This window comes from Balaenoptera borealis (genome assembly GCF_965194805.1).
Source record: "Balaenoptera borealis genome assembly, chromosome: 13".
In the NCBI taxonomy this organism is placed as follows: domain Eukaryota; kingdom Metazoa; phylum Chordata; class Mammalia; order Artiodactyla; family Balaenopteridae; genus Balaenoptera; species Balaenoptera borealis.
The window spans coordinates 84,645,297-84,667,459 of record NC_138870.1 but is presented as its reverse complement, the minus strand read 5'-3'; the positions used below and the strand labels follow the sequence as shown (position 1 = coordinate 84,667,459).

The window sequence follows — 22,163 nt, the reverse complement described above, 5'->3', positions numbered from 1 at the left end:
AGCCAAAAGCCAGGAAGAGAACTTGAGGTTATTTACCAGGTACCTCCTTTGAGCAATGGGATACTTGATTTATTTATTTATTTATTTATCGTGGGAGATGGGTTGCTGAAGGTGAGGAACAAAGGGAAAAGGGAATGGGAGAGGAGGATTTTTTGTTTGTTTATCTTACCACATTCTTACAAGTATAAAGTGATGTATATCTAGAGAAGAAGGTTATACAGTGGAGTGAGTTTTAAATGTTTTATGTGGGGGGTGTTTTTAATGTGTTGATCTCTTTCATAGTGTTTTTTAAAATTAACTATTTTAATAATTATTATTTTAAAAATAATAATTATTAAAATAATTTTTTAAATTAATTATGTTGATAATTATTTTAAAAATTAATTATTTTGATAATTATTTTTAAAATTAATTAATTAATTTTTGGCTGCTTTGGGGCTTCGTTGCAGTGCGCAGGCTTCTCAATGAGGAGCACGAGCTCTAGGCATGCGGGCTTCAGTAGTTGTGGCGTGTGGGCTTCCGTAGTTGTGGCTCACAGGCTCTAGAGCGCAGGCTCAGTATTTGTGGCACACAGGCTTAGTTGCTCTGTGGCATGTGGGATCTTCCCAGACCAGGGCTCGAACCCATGTCCCCTGCATTGGCAGGTGGATTCTTAACCACTGTGCCACCAAGGAAGCCCATTTCATAGTGTTTTAAGAGAAGTAGTTTGCTGAGTCCCTACCTACCCTAGCAGTTTGAATGTCTCAGTATTTTCTTTCCCCATCCTTCCCAAATTCCCTGGACTCTCTGGAATTTTCTCTATGCTGCTTCCATAATTATAGATACTAGAAAATAATTTCATTTTTTTCTTTTTTCTAGACTCTAGGTGTTTACAATGTTTTTCTTATCAACTTGGGCTGCAGTAATCATCTTTGCTTATAGGTTCCTTCACCTAAAACAACATATTCCAACCAGGAAACATACAAGTGAAATACTTCTTTCAGGTCGCATATTCTGTAAATGGTTTAATTCTTTGTTCTCCTTCATTCATATTCTTAGAGCAAACTTATTTGAGTCAAGTAATATCTGTACTTTTCTATTAGTGCATGTGATCCTGTTTATTAAATGGACACTTCACAGCTACTGAAAATCATCATAAAACTGGGCTGCCACAGACTTCTCAGGTGCCTTCTAAGTTTCTGAACACATAGAAATTGCCACTTGTCATGGTCTTTCAGAGAAAAGAGAAGGCTAAGCCGTATGTATTTGGTTTTTGGTTTGCAGCTCTCAAGAGTGTTGAAAATGAAGAAATATTGTACCATAGTTACAAAATTATAACATATTTTAAATGCTTATGTTTCACAAGAAAAAAACAAAAAACAAAAAACAAAAAAAACTGGGCTGATAGTTTTTAAGAAAAGCAATTCAATGATTGAGAGTATTGGGGAGGTCCTTATCTTTCCTCTTTCCTGTTTAGACTAGGTCCCTGCAAAAGTACTGAGAGTTTCATATACTTTTATGTATGAATTATAGTAATAATGCATTTATTGATGTAGTATTTATTGATTATTAATGTATTTATTAATACTACCACAGTATTTTTCTAACTTTACTGTTTTTCTACATGCGTGGGAAACACATACATACACATACACGTTTATACACATTTTGGATTTCTATGTCAAGCTATGAAACTTAAAAGTTTGACTCTAGTTTAGAAACAAAGCCTTGAGTAAAATTAATTCCAATTACTAGGATGTTTAAAATACTCAGAATTCCCCCAAAGAGAAAATTTTTATGATTCTCATAAGCAATATGATCACACGGATACTGAAGGGAAGTAATTTCTCCCTGATTACTGTTGACTCTCAAAGGCGGTGAAGGAATTAACTCAAGCATTTTGGATTACTTTATTACAGAATTGTAATTGTGTATCCCTATAGGAAGTACAGATTTCTTATTTAAAATTTACCTTCAACATCAAATGTTTCTGGATAACATTACATTAGATATGGATACTATAAAAATTATAGTAAATAATAATATAAAATGGATATTTTAAAAATTACTTGTTTAGATTTAACTGGCATTTATCACATATCTACTAAGAGTCAAGTGCCTTCATTTTTTAAATCTCATTTAATCTGATCCACAAAACATCCATCAACCCTCTTATGGACTGTATTGTGTCCCCTCTAAATTCATATATTGAGGTCCTAACCCCCAGTACCTCAGAATGTGACTGTATTTGGAGATATGGTTTTTAAAGAAGTAGTTATAAGTTAAAATGAGGTTATTAGAATGGGCCTTAATCCAATAAGACTGGTGTCTTTATAAGAAGAGATTAGGACATATGCACATAGAGGGAAGACTATGTGAAGCATAGGGAGAAGGTGGCCATCTATAAGCCAAAGAAAGATGCCTCAAAAGAAACCAAACCTGCCTTCAACTTGAAGACCCTAGTCTCCAGAATTGTGAAGAAATAAATTTCTGTTGTTTAAGCCACCCAGTCTGTGGTACTTTGTTATGGCAGCCATAGCAAACTGATATACTTGTAAAGGTATGTATTATACTTCTCTATGGACTGATGGCTCTAGAAGTTTTCTAAGCTAAGAAGAGGTCACACCAGGATTGAAACCCAGGTCTTCTGACCACAGTTCTAGGTATGTGTGTGTGTTTAAATTACAAAACTGTAATTTGTGGTATAACAGAAAAAGTGCTTTGGAAAGCATTTAGGTACCAATGTAGAAGAAGACACATTTAGTCAGATAATGTTAGCTACTGAGTCCAGGAAAATCTCACAATTACTCCCCTTCTGTTCTTGGCTGCAAATCCAGCCCAGCTTGGTCCCCCAGTTGGCAGGCTTGGACCTCAGCTGGGTAATAGGAAGAAGATGGTCCATGAATATGGAAGGTGGGAGGACTTTGGATTGTGGTAAATAAATAGAGAATTAGTTGCACATGTTTCTTTGTTAGTGTAAGAGAATTAAAAAGCATATGTATGCTGGACGATTATAGTTAGAATTAACTATTCATATTTTCTCATTCGGCTTAGCTTTATTTTCAAGTTGTTTCATGCAGCTAACTCCCATTCCTTTTCACTGATCCATAAAGTATACATAGACATTAAAAAACGTACAAGCCATGATTTATTTATTTTGTTTTTTTTTTCATATGAATAAAGAGGGAAGCTCCTTTGAAGTGGGCAAATATCACCAATTAAAAAAGGAATCAGAAGAACTTCCCTGGCGGTTCAGTGGTTAAGACTTCACCTTCCAATGCAGGTGGTGTGGGTTCAATCCCTGGTGGGGGAGCTAAGATCCCACATGCCTCACAGCCTAAAAACCAAAGCATAAAAAAACCCAGAAGCAATATTGTAACAAATTCAATAAAGACTTTTAAAAAAAATGGGAAAAGAACTCCTATTTAAAAAAAAAAAAAGAATCAGAGAACATATGCAAGTGAAAAAGCAACTTCATTTTTAGAAAAAGTATTTGTATAATACTTTATATAATTTTGAAATTAAGAACATTCAATAACAATAATACACTTAAAGTCCATAAACAATACAAACATGATTGGGAGATGTGAGTGAATTATTACAAGATAGGAGCAGAGGTAAAGCAAAAGATGGCAGGAGGTAACATAGGGATTTAGTTCTGAGAGTATAATTCCCAACTGCCTTCTAAAGAGCAAAGTGTACAGACTTCCAAACAGTGTTCTTCATGGAATACTCTTTTTCCACCTCCTGCTTCCCTTTGCCATATATCTCTCAAGTCTCAGTTTAAGTATCTCCTCTGGAGACAAGTCTTCTGCTCATCTCAAGAAAGGATCTTTCTTGAGATATGAGAGAGTTAGAGATGATTTGCTGATGGGAAGCATTCCTTTCTGCCCAGGCTGGGCATATTTGGCTGCCTGATGGGATAATTTGATTCCAGGCTCCTGCCCTCCTCCCCCCTCTAAACAATCAGGCCAAGCAAAGAAGTATCCCCCAAAAGGGCTTTAGAATAAGTCACTCCTAAATCTGTAGGCTTATGGCTCATGGACCAAAACCTACCCATGGCCTATATGGCCAGTAAACTAAGAATGGTTTCTGCATTTTTATTTATTTTTTTCTTTTATTTATTTTTTCTTTTATTTCTTTTGGCTGCGTTGGGTTTTCGTTGCTGCGCAGGCTTTCTCTGGTTGCGGCGAGCGGGGGCTACTCTTCGTTGCAGTGCGCGGGCTTCTCATTGCGGTGGCTTCTCTCTTGTTGCGGAGCATGGGCTGTAGGCGCGCAGGCTTCAGTAGTTGCAGCGCATGGGCTCAGTAGTTGTGGCGCATGGGCTTAGCTGCTCCGCGGCATGTGGGATCTTCCCACACCAGGGACTGAACCCGTGCCTCCTGCATTGGCAGGAGAATTCTTAACCACTGCACCACCAGGGAAGTCCCTGAATTTTTAAATGGTTGAAAAAAAGTCAAAAGAAGAATATTTTGTGACACGTGGAAATTATACAAAATTCAAATTTAAGTATACATAAATAAAGTTTTATTGGTTCACAGCCACACTCCGTTTGTTTTGAATATTGCCTATGGCTACTTTCATGCCACAATGGCGAGTTGAGTAGTGTGATAGAGACTGTGTGGCCCACAAAGCTGAAGATATTTACTCTCTGGCCCTTTAATGAAAAAGTTTGTGACCCATGTGTAGGAGAAAGACAGAAGTAGAGGATGGGGTGTAAGAAGGAGGTATTAGCCCTTGAGAAACATGAGATGAGATTCCAAAAGTGCATATTACATTCTTTGTGTCTTCTTAGTCACCCCTCTAGAGATTGTGTAATAGGTTTATCAGGATGCTAGCTCTTTTCCTCAGTGGAAAATAAATAGAGATGGTAAAAATTTATTTTTTGGCATTTCAGGGGTTTCTCTCTGTGAGAAATAGTTTGGAGACGAGACTACATTTTTCAGTGGGCTGTGTACTGGGTCACCTGTGGGGCACATAGGTTTTCAAAGGTAGTAGCACATAGACAGGGGGGCTCTGAGAGAGGAGGAAGTTAATGACAGAATCAGCAGGATGGTGGTGGAATGTTGTGCGGTGTGATGTGATGGTCTTGGGGGAAACCCTTATTTTTCCACATCAAATTTCCCTAGGGGGAAAGAAACTTCTCCTTTTTCCAAGAGGGAATTGTATTATAGCAAAAACTTTTGCTTTTTTTTTTTTTTTTCATATTGCTCTTTTTTTTCCCATATATTTATTTTATTTATTTTTGGCTGCGTTGGGACTTCGTTGCTGCACGTGGGCTTTCTCTAGTTGCGGCGAGCGGGGGCTACTCTTCATTGCCGTGCACGGGCTTCTCGTTGTGGTGGCTTCTCTTGTTGCAGAGCACAGGCTCTAGGCGTGCGGGCTTCAGGAGTTGTGGCTTGCCGGCTCTGGAGCACAGGCTCAGTAGTTGTGGCGCATGGGCTTAGCTGCTCCGCGGCATGTGGGATCTTCCTGGACCAGGGCTCGAACCCGTGTCTCCTGCATTGGCAGGCAGATTCTCAACCACAGCGCCACCAGGGAAACCCACTTTTGCTTTCTTTCCCTACTTGCTTCCATTGGAATCACTTTACCAGTGGGTGGGATTACTTTCCTTTAAAACAAGATACAGGTTCAATGCTGGCTTGCTTTCTCTCTTGCAATGCCTGTCTCATGGATCGCTAAGAAGGGCAGTGGGCTTTCTTCTGCTACGTAACAAGATGGTGGGCATACTTGGGCATCAGTACGTGTCTCAGGATGCTTTCCAAAGGCAGCCCTAGAAACCTATCATTCTCTCTGATCTTCTGATTCCATTTGTGAGACATGCTTTAGGCTGGCTGGCTATACGAATTTTCAGATCTAACTTTCTCCACAGGCAGATCTCAGGGTGCACATTTACAGAGAGGAAGTTCCTAGTCTCATTTTCAGTCTAGTTTTAGTATGGATCCCTGCACTTTGTGGGATATTAGATACTTACCTCATCCAGGTAATAAAGATGACACTCTAATGAGATGTTCATTTGGTTCCTTGTGTCTATTCTCAGTCGGTTAGAACCTGGAGAAGATGGGTGATTGACATTCCATGGCCTTCAACATTCATGACCATAAATTCAGAAAGACTGCAAACATGATGATATGCTTGGTGTCTGGGTTTCCTCAGGAAGACGATGAAGGGCAAGTTTGTGCCATGTAGGCATGAGGAGACAAACTTACATGGAATGCAGAAAGCAAGAACTTGGTGTTCTATTCAGATGCCTAATATCTTCATAGTATTCTGTAACCTGGAGCTGCTAACTTCTGTCCCACAGCCTATACAGCCCCAGTTATGCAGAGTAACTGTAGAGCTCACGATGGAGAAAGTAGATATTTTCCAAATCCACTCCCTAAATCACAGAGTTATCCTATCTTAGCTCAGCTGATAACTTGATGCTATAAGACATCATCTTCTCCTCTTCCTCACTGCAAACAGACCTTGGTATGCAGTTCTAAGATTGATCTTGATTCATGTTCCTTCACTTTATGTTTCCAAAGGCTTCTTATACTTGCTTTGTCTTTTGCTTTATCTCCCTTTTCTAGTCTCAACCCCTAGTCCCTTCTTTTATTAGTCAACCCCAAGAGGAGTGACTTGCAATAATTCTCAACTTGCTAAAAAGTATACAGAATTACATCTGTGTATATCAGACTTTAGAGTAAGGGATTCAGAACTTCTGCAGAAATTATAATATCTAGTATATATATATTATGCTATTATGTACCAGGAACAATACTAGATTCTTTACTTTGTCTCATTTAATCCTGACTGGTTTGTATGTGTATATAAAACATATATACAATAATATCTAACAATATGTAATATACATGTATAATGATATATATATACACAGTATATACAACATGTGTATATATACACAATATGTTATATATATAAATAAATAAAAAGAGAAAAAATACTCTAGTATTGTTCCTGGTACATATATACATTTACTATAATTAATACTGTCCATTGAGAATAGCAAAATAGATTTTGATGAAAAAAAACGTTCAATTAGAAAAATGTGGAGAATAAATATCTTTTTATTTTTGTTATTAAAACAGAATAGAAATTGATCTCAAATTTATCCCCATACTTGATTTCTAGCTTCAGTTATGCATATAACTTAATGGACTAAGACCATATTTCATCACAGGCATACAATATAAGGCCAGTGGAGACCATCAGACATAACTTCATTTTACATACGTGCCAAGTGAGATCTAGCCTGTGCAACTGGTTCCCACGATTTTCTGGCTCTTTCCACTACACACAGATGCACAATACCTTGATGAAATCTGGATGTTTAAAAAAATCTGAATTTTTTTTTTTTTTGGCCTCTCCAGATTTTTGGAAGAATGTTTTCACTTTTAATTTGCATGTTAGTTCCCATGCAGTCAAGCCTTTGTCTTCTTCAACAAGAAACTATGATGTAACTACAAACAAAGAGTTTGAAGTTGAAAACTGGCTTGGAGTATCATATACCACTAGAGTACCTGGAACTGTGGAACTGATTCTTGAAATAAATCATTACTAATGGTTTCCCATTGGGAGTTGACCCTCCTGATCACTAACTCAGCCATGATGAAACATTGTTGCTTCTCAAAATTGTTTATTTTTAGCTCTGACCAACTGAATACTTATAGTATATTCTGGGATACATGTGTTTTGCTTAGGTGGCAACATTAGGAAAGTGGAAGAAGGATTTCTGTGTGCCATTTTCAAAATGAAATGAATGGCTCCTTACCTCTTGTTTCTTTAACTGGTCTGCTAGTCCCAGTATATCAGGGATCATATTATTATCATATATAATATCCTCTTATTATTAAAACAGATTCAAAAACAAAAACAAAACAAAAACCCACTAGCTCAAAATCTACTTCCTTCAGGAAGCCTCCCATAAGCAACCACAATATACCTAACACTTTGAACCATTCAAATAAAATCTCAGAATACTAAATTTCATTAAAAAATGTTAACATATACATTTGTTGTTACTTATTTCTGAATGTCCTTTAAGTTTTCTCCAGTTATTTACTTAAAATTTCCGCCTATAGCAGGCAGTCATGGATTTGAGTCTTGGCTCACTTTCCAGCTCCATGATTTTGGGCTAATCAGTGTCGTCATCTGTAAAATAAGGATAAAAATGATACTCATCTCATGGGATTGTTATGAAGGCTGAGATAACATGAAAAAAACTTAGCATAGTACCTGGTACCTAGTAACCGCTCATCAAATGTCTGTGATAATTATTGTCTGTCCATTTTATTTTTTCATGGGGGCAGTAAGGTATATGGGGAGAAGCACGGGCTAGCAGTGAGTCAGTTCTGTGGTCCAGTTCTGTCAGCCACTTACTATGTGCAGCATCTTGAGAAATTTAATTAACCCTCTGACCCACTATTTCCTCATTACCAAAATGGATATATGGTAGTAATATCCAGTTCACTCAATTGTTGTGAGGAAAGCGCCCATTATGTCCCTTTCCTCCCAACTGATTATCAACAAGTTAACATTTATGAAGTCTATTCCAAGGGCAAGGCAACGCACAGGGTGTCACAGGAAGTTTCAAAAGAAAATAAATGCGTGTTCTCCATCGCGGGCAAGGAGAGCAGCTAACAAAATCAAGCCAACCATGCACAATGAATTGCTGATGAATATGCAAATTAAAGTGGGTGTCTAATCCATGCTCATTTATATTTTTTCCCAGTGTGAATGTGTTAGAATTTTCAATGAGAGCCTTTTTCCTGGTATTTTCACAAGTCAGCAGATCCTCAAAGCCCAACTGAAATAGAGGACTGATGAAAGACCTTAGAAAAACTGGAACAGTCACAAACCATTCAGTGGCCAGTGTCACAGAAACTAGAAGAAAATAAACCTCTTCTTTCTAAGCAAGCGCAGGTCTCAGTCGTCTCGGGAGGTAAACGGAAGGACGAAAACCGGTCCAGTCACCCGGACACCGACAGAAGCGGTGGCAGAAGGGCTCCTTCCCAGCATCACCAGCCTCCCATCCCGGACATGGAGGATTTTCCTCACGCGTCGTGACTGACCCGAGGCGTGGCGCCGGCGCCCGCGCGGCTGAGGAGTCGCAGCGGCCCGGAGAACTCCAGTCCTCACACGGTTAAACCTCTCCCAAGGAGACTGTAAGAGGGAGGGTCCCCGCCCACGAAAACCAGGAGAATCTCGTCCCGGCGCCCCGCCCCCACCTCCTCCCCCCACCCCCCCCAACTCGGGACGGACTCACTGGCCGCACCTGCCCGCGCGCACACGCCCCCCGCGCGCCGGCCGCCCCGGGCGCCAGGCCTCAGAGCTGCCGCCGCCGCAGCCGACGGACCCGGGCGTCCGCCCTCCCTATCCCATCCCCGAGCCGCCTCCGCCACCGCCGCCCTCGGCACGCGCCCGCCGCGGCTCGTCCTCACCGTCCGGCCTCGGCGCGGGCCGCGGCCGCTACAGCCGCAGCCGCCGCCGCGCTTCTCCCCGCCGCGGGCCGCGGACGCCGCCGCCTTAACCGCCGAGTGGGCCGGGCGCGAAAGCTGAGGAGAACCCGGGCCGGGGCGCGAGGGCGCGCGGGCCGCCGCCGCCGCCGCCGCGGGCGTTCGCGGTGCTCGGGCTCAGGCGAGGACGGTCTCCGTCTCCTCCTCCGACCTCCTCACTCCTCACCATCCTCCTCCCGCTCCTCAAAAGCACCCCCGGTCCCCACCCCCTCACGCCCCACCCGCGGGAACCAGGCCTCGGGAATTCAGGGGAGTGGCTGTGAGAGCGCGTCGCGGCTCCCAGCTCGGCCAGACCCTCTTCCAAGACATGGTCTGATTCTCATTGTGAAAGCTGCGCCCCGAAGAGGAGCGGAGAGTGGTGTCCCCGGCTGGGGGCTGCACGCATCTCCCGGTGCTGAAGCTCTGGCATTATCTTAGGGTGGGGCGGGGAGGGCCCTGGATTTGGGGGCAGTGGGGGTGGGCGGGGAGGAGGACCCGAAGGGGAAAGGACTCTGTGAGGGAGTCGGCGAGAGACTATGGGGAAGGACCAGGAGCTGTTGGAAGCTGCTCGCACTGGAAATGTGGCTCTGGTGGAGAAACTCCTGTCTGGCAGGAAAGGAGGGATCCTGGGCGGTGGATCCGGACCCCTGCCCTTGTCTAATCTGCTAAGGTAAGGATTGGAACCGGCTCCGGGTCTGCACACCTCGTTGTGCATTGTGATGGATACGTCCTGCTCCTCATGGTTATTGCACCTGGTGGCTGCCAGCGATTCATTCTTAAATTAGGTAGGAAAACAGAATGTGTGTATGGAGAGGAGGCATGCACCTCCCGGTCAGATTGATGCCTTAGATTCTTTGAGTAATTTTAAGATAGCCTTCCATCAATGCGTCGGTAGCTACTTTTCTCTGAGCTGTGGTGCAGAACTTATACATGTACTAGTGTTGCTGGAAGAATTTCTGCGTTTCACCCGCTTTACGTCAGTGTTTATTATATATTTTCTGCTTCGAACCTGGCCTTTTTTTTTTTTGTCTACTTAAATGAAATTGGCAAAGAAGTATTGCGTGCGTGCAATTATTCTGCAAAAGCCACAGCCTTTGGTTGCTGCTACCCTTCTCTTGCAGAAGGCATTTGCTGTGCTGTGGGATATGATCCCCCAAAATGAAGAAAGTGAGCCTTCTGATGAGATGTCATCAGTACAGGGTGTGTGTAAAACTTGATGAGGCAGGTTAGGCAGCCCCAGCAGTACTTTCAGCCACCTGGACATGGCTGAGTGAAACTTGGTTATTATATCTCAGGATGAAGGATGCCAGGTCGGGATTGGGAAAGTGTGTATGGAATATAGTAGAGGCCTTTTAATGGGAAGATGTTCCAGGTGAGACTAATATTGCTTGGAGACTCTTTCTAAGATGACATTTAAAAAAAAGTCAAGGTCTTTATTCAGCAGGCAGTACCTTGGAAATAGCAGGGTTGATTTGCATATTTGAAAAAACAAAAGTTGAATTGATGGGCAAATGAAATCAGTTGTGAGGGAGGAAGCCTGAAGAATATTCACTAGATAAAATTCAAGGAAAGCTATTTAGTTTCTAAAATCATGGCTATTCAGTTTACCCTGGATATTTTTGGAGGCATCAGTCATCATTCATATCTTCACCCTAAAACATCTCTTAGACAGCTCAACTGTACTTGTAAAAATTTTTTAAGCTCAAGTGATTTTCTTGGTTTTTAAAAACTGTTTCTTGCTACTCTTGACAGGTGCTTAATACAAACTTTTGGGTGATGACGTTGTGTTCTTTACACAAGTTTTCATATGTTGTGGTGGTCAGATAAAGCAGTTATTTACAGTCCTGGCCAATAGGGTAAATGAGAATATTTCTATTACAGTGTAATGACTTTAGTTGGAATATAGTTGATAGGATTTTAGAAAGCTCCACGTGATCATCTATATTTGTTGACAGTGACATTTTATTGGAATGACAGTTCACTTCAGAACAATGAATATTTATGGGACTTTTTTTCATTAAGTCTTAGAAGTGATGCCTCTTGTGTGTACTCCCTTGTTGAGTAATTTTCACTTTCAATCACAAGTAGATGGCACTTCTTTTCATTTTTTCTACGTCCTGTAGAACCTTGACTCATTTTATTATCTGGACTGTTGCCATGTCACAGTTTTAATTTTTCAAAATAGCTCTGCTCTCTGTAACTCCATCGGGGATTTTGAATCTAATAGTGCCAGCCCCTTCCAGATTGCTCTCTTTAGGAGATATGAGAGAAAGGAGATGTAAGGTAAAGGACTGAGTTTGGATGTCATTGCTCTTGTGAGTATGTATGTCTTCTTCTACAAAGACTGGCCAAAGAGCTAAATCACATCCTCCAAAAATTTTTTTACAAGTATCAAATTGAAATATGTTTTTAAAACATGTACTTCAAATTTCTTTGTATATTTCTCATTTGGCTCTATACTTTGGACAAAGAATAGAGTATCATTTATCATTTCTAATTTTACTGATGATACAAATAAGGGTCAAAAGAAAGTTAAGTACTTATGGTTTTCAACTGTGGCATGTAAAGAGCTTAGAAGTCATAAAAAAAAAATCACAAGTAGACAATGTGTACATATTTCAGATTATAGCTCTAGTACTTGCCCTTAGTCACAGGTAGTGTATACAGAAGCAGTTTATTTGGCTATAGTTTTAAATTGCAGGTAAAATAAGTATGTTTGCCAGTGGATCATATCAGTGATAAAAATAATTATGGCTAGAAACCTATATCCTGAAAGAGGTTTCTAAAAATAATCAATTTCTTTGGAAAAACACTAAAGAATTCTTTGAGAACAGTGAGAATTTTGGTTAATTTCATTGAGAGTAATGGTGTTTTAAAAAGCTTATCTTTGTGATAGAACTTAAAGGTAAACATCTTTTAAATACCTTCTCAGTTGTGCCATTTAAAAAAAAGAATAGATGTCAAATTTTAGGAATAGAATAGCAACTATTTAATGTTGGTAAACATTAATAAAACATCAAAATTTTGACCCCAATGTACTTCTTGAATGAGAGGTTTTTTCTTTTGCTGATTTTGTCAGAGGTAGCAATAGTAGTCCTACAATGAGAATGCACATAGAAAACAAAACAAAACAAAAAACCTAAAAAAAAATGTGTTCATTAGAGTAGTTTGAACCAAGCTGTAAAACAACAAAATCAAAACCAATAACCTTTAAACTTGCATTTATCTATCTCATACTGAATAAATAACTAAAACAGCGCCTTTGAGGAAAATGAGAATTGAAATTATATTCTTTGGGTGATCCTTTGCATAAAATGAAATTCCTAAGAAGGCACATTTTATTTAGCTGTCACTTTATATCACAAATGATTGTCATCAAAAGTTTATTTACAGGATAATAGGTAATTATCCCTTTTCCTTCAAACATAATGACACTTCAAAATTTTAAACTATTTTGGAATGAATTGTGGAATAGGTTTGGTACTCCCCTGCCCTACTTTATTACTTGTGTTGTGTAGTAATAGGTTTGGAACCTGTGCTAAATGTGTGTGTCATCTCATTCAATTCTTGTATCAACCTTAAGATGTTGGTCCTCATTTCTCAGATGAAGGACTAAAGAGATAAGAAGATTAAGAACTTGCCTAAGGTCACATAATTAGTAATGGCAAAGATTTTAAGTTCTGTGATTCAGATTTGCCTTACCGCGTCTTAAGTCTTACTCATTGAATCTGTTTTATTCGCAAAAGTTTAAGGTACATGGCCAATTAGATAGTCTAATCTGAACACTTTTTTGCTATGAATAATAATTTAATTTAAAAATCCTTAATTTTTTTTTTTTTTTGCTTAAGAAAACCCAAAAAACAACTCATGACTGCCCTTTGAGGGATCAGTAGATAAAGACTTTCCTGAAGATGCTTTTGATCACATATTACCTACTAAGTGAGCAGTAACTGTATGATGGGGAATCAGGTATGTTTGGGTGACACCGTGAGTTTTAGCAATAGTAAAAATGACCTTGAATAAATATAAATATGTTTCTAAGCCTCACTGTGCTCTTCTATGAAGTGGAAATAGTAATAATACCTATCATATAGGGCTGTTGTAAGGATTAAATGAGGTATAAAGAAATTAATGCACATTGGTGTTCATCATTGTGCTGTTATTTCTCACACAGCTTTAAAGCACTTGACTCTATTTCTTCTTTTTTTTCATTTTAGAAAGCTCTGATTTATTAGTAAACCTTCCCTTCCCTTCCATTGAGCTGAAATCTTCCTTTGTTGAACTGCTACATTTTGTCTTTAGTTTTTAAATTTTGGAGCTTTTCAGAATAAATTTAATCTCGACTTCTATGTAACAATGCTTCAACTATTTTAAAGTCTTTAGTGCCACCTCTTCCTACTTTCGTTATCAAGACTAAGTATCTCCATTTCCTTACCATTTTGTTGACTCTCTGTCTTAAGGCCTTAATTACTAACGGTTTGGCTTCACATTATACTAGGGGTAAATTTCTGTAGTAAGTTTTCCATTAGAACCACAGAATCTTAAAATAGAAAGGGGCCTTTTCATCCAACTTCTTACTTAGAGAATTTACCTCTAACATCCTTTACCAGTTATTCTAGTTCTGTTAAACCCTGCAATGGCTAGATCCATCCATTCCATTTTTGACAGCTCTAATAATTAAAAAAATTCATCTTTTATTGAGCTGAAATTCACCTCCCTGTAATTTCCAGCAGTTGGTACTAGTTTGGCTTTATGAGTCAATACAAAGTAGCCAGGGCAGTTCTTTAGCTAATATTTAGCTATATTGTTTTCTTATAAATCTATTTTTTCCCCAAGATTTTAGCAGCCTGTTGTCATGTGGCAATAGAGCATAGGTGGTAAGAACTTACATTTTTATACTTTTCACTACCCTCTTTTTCTTCTTTCATATTCTCAAATTTTTCAATGACTCTCTTCAAATGTGGTGACCAGAAATGAACAAAATGCACTAGGTGTCATTTGACCAGTATAGAATATACTGGGACTTGATATATTTGAATTAAAAAAAAAGTTACAGAACAGCATTTGTAGTATGATCCTTTTCTTTAACAAAGAATAAGTGTGTGTGAACATTTATACTGTACATTAAGAAGTCTGGAATGATAAACACCAAAATGTAAATAGTATTCTTTGTTGAATGGTGGAATTGTGGGTGATCTTTATTAATTTATTTATTTTGGCTTATCTGCATTTTCCAATATTCTACAGCAAACATGTATTGTGTAATGAAAACCTCTAAAGAACCTCTCTTCAGATGGGTATAAATTTAAAAATGGCAATCTTTATGCTTGGTCTTCCTACTAACATCGAAGCCACTTAACAGAACTATTAGCCAGCTGTTTCTCTCCAATATATCTGTTTGAATATTATGAGGTATTTTATTGCCTTTCTATATTCACATTATGTTCTGTTTGTCATTCCTTTGATCTACCCCTGTAGTAGTAAGTCTATAAATTCCACGAAAATTAGGCTACTTTGTTATAGCTTGTTTCTGATAGCGAACCATTGATGATGCCTAGTATTGTGCAAATTCCTTCTACCCCCTTGCTTCTAATTCTTTTGGGTCTGGATACTTAGATTCATTTAAAGCAGCTAAGTGTCTCTTATGATCTCTGTCTTTTTGGAGCTTCAGTAATCTCCTAGCATTATTTGTTTATCCTTTCTGGTTTGAAAATGATTCTCACTAGGGATAAGAGCAAAGTAGATGTTGGGAAGAATCAGATTCTTGGTGTTGTTAGATGTCTTAGGAAATTCTCTTGTGGTCTAAAACCATCCACAGTTTTACTCTGTGAGAGATTAAAGTTACATTAGCTGTCATAGCAGTGAACTTCTATTACTTCCCTCCTTTTTTCAAACTTAGCTGAAAAGGACATTAGCCTTTTTCTAGGGCAAGTGTACAACTTCACTTTTGTGTTTGTTTTCAGTTTTACTTCTCGCCACCCTCTTTCATCCTTAAAAAAATCTGAGCTCATCAGAGCTCATTAGAGTACTCAAATTGAGTTGCTTCCCTCCTTTTCTTCCTTCATATTATATGTGAAATTTCATTTTATTTAACATATCTTTCATGAGACAGCTGCAGAGCTTTTTAAAATCTCTCTCTTTGGCATAACTACCTTTTAATCTAAACAAAAATAATTCCCATTTAAACTGTGTTAAATTATTTCTTTTTTAGTGTAGATTAAGAATTATTTGTACTTTGATAAAGCAGTAAAAAGTTTGTTAATACCTCAAATTTACTTGATTTTCTTAATGCCTCAAAGAGTCGAATACTATGTAAAGTGTATTTAGTAAATTCTTGTTGAACATAAGGAATCCAGTTCTCAAGACTCCCATGTGAAGAAGTATATCAGTAAGAACTGAGGAAAAAATAATCTTCGGGTTATCAAAGGTATATAAACCAGAGAGCTTATCAATTTTTCAGATTCAGGATTCAGTTCATGAAGTTTTTGGTGATGGATACAAGGAGATAAGAGGCAACTTGGAAGTATTGTAATTTTCACAACTATTTGGGCAATTGTGGTTATTGGGACTCTGATATAAGGTACTCATTTCCAGGGAAACTGTATTAGTTAAATGGAATAAATCACAAATAGAGCAGTTAAACTGCATGGAAATGTTATATCTATAAAAATAGTCAAGTTGCAAGTGGGTTATCTATTTTAGATAGTAATGGTGTTTGAAGTGGTGATTGCACCATTATGTTTAGGGAGCTGTGTCTGCCAGAGTGAACAGTGCCAGCTGCATGATGGGGAGTGAGGAGAGAGGAGAGGGAATTTTGGTATTGACCTCTTTCTCAACTAAAGGGTTTTCAGCTCCCTCTTCAAAACTGTGAGGCTGATGTGTAGCAGGGAATTAGGACAACCAGCTGGTGACTACTCAACCTGTCCGTTTTTACATCACCCAATTCCTGGTGCATCTCAGTGGTTTCTTACAGTTGCAGATGAGTGAAGTAGGTCTTCACTGACATTAATGCAGAAACTTACAATATTAAGTAGTGTGCCTACTGACCTTGGCAATTTAACCTCTCGGGTGACAGTAAACACAATTTGATTAGTTCAGTTGTATACTGAAATAATTTACTTAATTATGCATTTGAGGTAATTTTGGAAAATTCTTTCAAAGAGGCTATTTTAGAACATTTTCCTGAGTATTTAACTAGAAATGGAAGCTGACTATAATTCAAATCATGGGTTAGAAAAGATTAATTTCAACCTACAGAACCTGAAGCTATTTAACATTTAATGCATTTCAGTGTGTCTTTGGTTTCCATTTTGAACATATTGCAGCATGGTTTTAATTAATTAAAATATGATGAGTTTTGGTTATTCATTATATGTTGATATGAGAGATTATCTTACATTTGAAAAAGCAGGAATTTACACAGAAGACTCATCTGTGTGCCAGTTCTTTCTCTAGTCTGTGATGACATGGTCATGTAAACCATATGGCAGCCAGAGGCACAATGCCAGTTGACAGCCCAATGCATTTTTTTGTGTAACACAGGTCTAAGAACTCTTCTTAGAGTCCGGTTTTCTTCTTTTGTGTCAGTAGGACAGCAGGTGAATTCTACATTTGTGTTAAACCTGGGTGAGGCTTGCAATTGTGTGATTTTTTTGAGGGTGAATCAAAATATATGGCCAAAGGATAAATTTTGTTTTCCTCATTTCCTTCTACTGTAATCTCCAAAGTTCACCTCTGAGAGTGTTTCTTATATATAGTGCTTTATTATTTAACAGCATATCTTTACGAATCTGTCTATAAAATGAATTTTGATTCAGTTGTGCTGTAGAATTGTCTGGGTTCTATTGTGTTGTGAGAGCAGCTTTAATTAAAGTGGTTAATTACTTCTAGTTAAGTGAGCTGAAACAATTGGCCTAAACTTGTTGCCCTTAAATTGGATCATCTCTTGACTGATGGTTGTGGGCATAAACAGCCAACCTCATTTCTTGCTGCCTGCTTGATATTTCTGTTCCCTGCACCCCATTTCCTCTAACCCTTCCTGCTCAAATTTCTTTTTCTAGAAAGAAAGTCTCTTCTCCATTCTAATTAGTACAGGTTCAACCTGCCTCTAGTTTTTGTGCCAACTGTCCCTCTCCAAGAGTAGCAGATTTTGTGTGAGGAGTAGAGTTGGGGTGGGCTGTGTATAGTGACAAGTAGATTAAGAAGAACAAAAATTGGACCTTCAAAATTGTGGTGTTTACAGAGTTTGCTTTCATCATCTCTAGTTTCCTGCATATCTCAATGTTAATTTCTCCTCACACGTCATGGACTCAGTGCCCTTGTGCCTTTCCTAACCTTACCCCACCACCACCAATTATTTGTGGGTGCTGACAATTCATACTGAAGTATGATTGACTGGTAAAGGCTTTTAGGAAGAGGAAGCTCTTTTAGTATTTTCATTTAAAGAGGAAACAAAACTTTAGGCCAAAATACTAAAGCTATGGAACTCTAATGGCAGAGTTGATGGAATGGATTTTTCAGATTTTCAAGTTTGGATTGGATAAAGGTGGTCATTTATCCTTTCTTCTTACAAGGCTGGTGCTGTAGAAGGGGAAAGGGATTTGATTGGAGTCAAGAGAAATAGGATAGCATAGGGCTGGTGCTGGAAAATCCTTTTTTTTTTTTTTTGCTACTTGATTAGTCCCTAGAACTTTTTATTGGATATCTGTTATATACTGATCTTAGGTATCAGCATATGGTATATATTTTGCCTATTTCCGGAAATTATTCCTAAGATGTTTTCATTTATTATAACAAAGATATAGAATAGAATTGTATAACAGCTTTAATATCTAATGTGGTTTTAGATTCAAATTCTTCCACATCCATTTTCTTGTTATTAAAAAAATTCATGTTGTAAGTTTACTCAATATGTAGGTTTTTTCATAAACCCATGTTTTACTACTGGGGAGGTGTTTGAAGTTCTGTCCCCTGGATCCCAATTAGCATTCTTCCACACTAAAGTTTTCTTTTCTTTTTTTCTTTTTTCCCCCCCAAATTAGTATTTAGCCACTTTGAATCCTTGTTTGATACCTCTAGTTACTAATCTGCATTTGAAATGTTTCATGTAGCATATAAATATGCTGAATTTAGTATCTTATGTTTTGAATATACTAAAAAACTGCTATATTTACTTAGAGAATTATCCCTGTTTTGTGTAGATATTTTACTTCTAGTATGGAGGCATGGGAGTGAGTGGGAGTTTGTTTGTGGGGAGCTGCAGGAATTATGCAGAGATGTTCTTTGGCATGGTAAACTCCGTGGTGGTGGAGTAGCCTAGAACAGAGTTGCTTCCTGTTGGCTTGCTTTGGCTAGTGACCAGAGTGGTCTGTTACTCTGAATTTCATAGAAACTTTGGAGACATAATGGAGAAGGTGAAGAATTACAAACAAGTACCTGTAGAATAATGGGAGAATATTTAACAAAGAGTTAATACAGTGTGATATGTGCTGTAATGGAAGTCTCAAACAATGCTACAGGAATGCCAGGAACAAGGAGGAGATACCTTTAGCCTGTTTGGAGGAGTTGTCAGGGGAAACTTTAGAGAGGAGGTGATTCTTGAATCTTGTTGAATGAGTAGGAGTTTGTCAGGTTGACAATTTGCAGGAAGGGTGTTTCAGGCAAAAGGAACAGTATATTTAATAATTGTGTGTGAAAATGTAGAATATATATAATGTGGGATATTAGAAGTAGTTTGTTACAGAGCATGGATATGAGGTAAGTCTGGGGATTGAAGTACTTGTGTGCTGCCCTTAGGAGTTTGAATTTTAATCAGAAGTCATGGAGATCCATTGACTTTTTGTTTCAAATTTTGATATGTTACTTATTCATTTATGATAATAGCATGACTGTGTTTCAGAAAATTGAGTAGAAGAGTAAAAATCATTCCAATCCTATTGCTAAAATAACTTTTTCCTATGTATGTTTAATGTAGTTGCTATTAGATAGTGTACAGTTTGAATCCTGAATTTTTCACTTAGTAATATATCAAACTTTTTTAGTGTTATTCCAAAGTCTTCATAATCATTTTTTATCACACCATAGTATTCCATTTAATGCAGAATTTTCATAGACCTCTTCCATCAGAATCACTCCTGGTCGTTTGTTAAAAATATGCATTTCCTATTCCCATCTCAGACTTACTAGGTCAGAATTTTTGGGTATAAGGTCTGGGAATATGCATTTTACAAGCTTCCCTAGTTTAATTGCTGTGTACTCTGTAAAGTGTGAGAACCACTGATCTGGTGATGTATATACCATTACTTAAACATTCCCTTAATACTCGATACTTGGATATTTTAACTTGTTATTATTATAAGTAATATTTTGATGAACATTGTTATACAAATCATCTTTTCAATACAATTATATTCTTTTTTTTTTTTTTAAAGAAATTCACGTTCTTTTATTTATTTATTTATTTATTTATTTATGATTGTGTTGAGTCTTCGTTTCTGTGCGAGGGCTTTCTCTAGTTGCGGCAAGTGGGGACCACTCTTCATCGCGGTGCGCGGGCCTCTCACCATCGCGGCCTCTCTTGTTGTGGAGCACAGGCTCCAGACGCGCAGGCTCAGTAATTGTGGCTCACGGGCCCAGTTGCTCCGTGGCATGTGGGATCTTCCCAGACCAGGGCTCGAACCCGTGTCCCCTGCATTGGCAGGCAGATTCTCAACCACTGCGCCACCAGGGAAGCCCTACAATTATATTCTTAATATACATTTCTAGAAGTGGAATCACTATTCTGAAAGGTATTTATTATTAACTCCATATTTATATATGGGGTAAAAGAGCAGAAAAATTGAATAACTTGCCCAAAGTTACAAAGCTAGTAAGTGACAGATCCAAGATTCAAATCCAGGTCTTTCTGATCCCAGAGATCTTTTTATTGTCCATGTTGCTTCCTTGTTCCATAGGGACCAATGTATGTCTTTGGTTAAAATATGAAAATGCCAATATGATTCCAGTATATAAATAGAAAGTACATTTTCTACAAAATTATATAGTAACGTATTTCAGATCTTGCATAGTTCTCATTATTTTTGCTTTTGCTCATCATACAGTTTCACATTATAGGCAGTATTTTGCTTTACATTTGTTTCTTTTTTTTATTTACCAAGTTTTAAAATTTTTTTAAGTTTATTTTTATGTTTTTGGCTGTGCTGTGTGGCATGCAGGATCTTAGTTCCCCCACCAGGGATTGAACCTGCGACCCCTGCTGTGGAAGTGCGGAGTCTTAACCACTGGACCTACAGTGGTTAAGTAGGTCCAGTGGGAAGTCCTACATTCGTTTCTTGATGGCATGTAAACAGTAAACTGAATTCAATGTTAAGTTAGTCAAAGATGTTTTAAAATATTTCTTTGTCAGTCATCATTTTCACCTTAAACAGGGTGAAATTGTTTTATCTAGACACTTGATGTTATATAACTTCTGTTGTCTTCAAAGGTGGTCTAACAATTTGTCAGATGGGTGTGATTCAGATGGGTGTGATTTATATCTCCTTATTTCTTCCCTCTTACAAAAGGAGGAAAATAAAGTGTTCACCATAGTCCTCACTTAATAAACTTTATAATGTATCTCTTTCAAGCTGATAAATCTGAGCTCATAGTTCTTAACTGAGCTCATTAACAACTCAGGGACCTCATCAAGTCTAGTGTTAGGCTGTGTAGAAAAACCAAGGAACCAAGGCAGTTAGGACCTTCACCTCCTCTCTTTCTGTGTACCTCTGTCCCTTTTCAGAGCCTTTCTTTCTGTCTTGGTTATGAGGCATTCTTTGGCTTCTTTTATCTGGAACTCAGAACTCTCATTCAGTTTTACCCTGTACCAAAGAAAGTTTCCTATATTACATTTTATTCCTTCATGCCTTAGATCTCCATTTTCAAAAACAGCAAATAGCATAGTAGGAAGAAGCAGCAAGATGTAATGGAAAAAGTCTGAATCTTGGGACTGAATGAAAACTGCTATTGAATGGATTTTTGGCCCTTGGCAAGTTATTCCACTTCTTTGGGCTTCAGTCTCCTTATTTATAAAGTGGAAATGATAATACCTGTCTTGTAGAGTTGTAAGAAGTAGAGATAATTTATATAAAGTACCTAGCACAGTGCCTGTCACATAGGACTCAAATGCATGCTTCTGTTATGATTATTATTATTACTAGGACATTAATGGCTGTGCAAGGAATAATTGTATAGATTCAGAGTATCTTTATTTCAATGGGAACTCTGGGATATTTGCATTTTAATAGGTAACTTCTTTAGGGACATTGTCTTAGCCTAAATCGTTAATGGTATAGGCACCAAGACAGGCCATTGGGGATGATGATTTGTCCAGTCTTCCTGACTGCAGAGATAGAGATTACTTTTTCCTGCCTACTTTTAGGAGTGGTTCTGGTCACCAAAGATGTAGCCTTTATTCTTATCTTCTACATTCCTCACAAAGCTAATTTAAACAGAAAGAGATTGTGTTCTGTTGGAGTTGTATGTGCTCTGCTATAATCCATGTGGTTAATGGGTTCCTAATAAGCCTGTCATTAATATTTTCCTTATCTTTCTTTTTAAAGCATTATTAATTGACAAATATTTTGAGGGTGTGTACTGCATATTTACCGTGATGATGGTGCTTTGGAGGATAGAAAATAGACTTCTCTTTAG

General features: G+C 38.1%; 1 protein-coding gene and 1 long non-coding RNA gene across 14 annotated transcripts in view; one reads left to right on the top strand and one right to left on the bottom strand.

The window, feature by feature from the left end:
• Positions 1 to 284: 284 nt before the first annotated feature.
• Positions 285 to 9,897, bottom strand: LOC309608948. Of its 2 annotated transcripts, XR_014233163.1 has the most exons (3): positions 9,423 to 9,897; positions 8,882 to 9,144; positions 285 to 8,133 (listed from the first exon to the last, which is right to left on the bottom strand). It is a non-coding gene; the product is annotated as an uncharacterized lncRNA (long non-coding RNA). The 2 variants fall into 2 exon arrangements; XR_014233164.1 differs by lacking the exon at positions 9,423 to 9,897 and having other exon boundaries at positions 8,882 to 9,269.
• Positions 9,898 to 9,980: 83 nt separating this feature from the next.
• The window catches only part of ANKS1B (ankyrin repeat and sterile alpha motif domain containing 1B), a 1,131,483-nt gene continuing 1,119,300 nt past the window's right edge, over positions 9,981 to 22,163 (top strand). For all 12 annotated transcript variants that reach the window (XM_082349568.1, XM_082349580.1, XM_082349581.1 and 9 more), the window contains exon 1: positions 9,981 to 10,146. In XM_082349568.1, the coding sequence (XP_082205694.1) occupies positions 10,013 to 10,146 (134 nt within the window). In that variant the 5' untranslated portion in view covers positions 9,981 to 10,012. The remainder of the gene's footprint in view (positions 10,147 to 22,163) is intronic.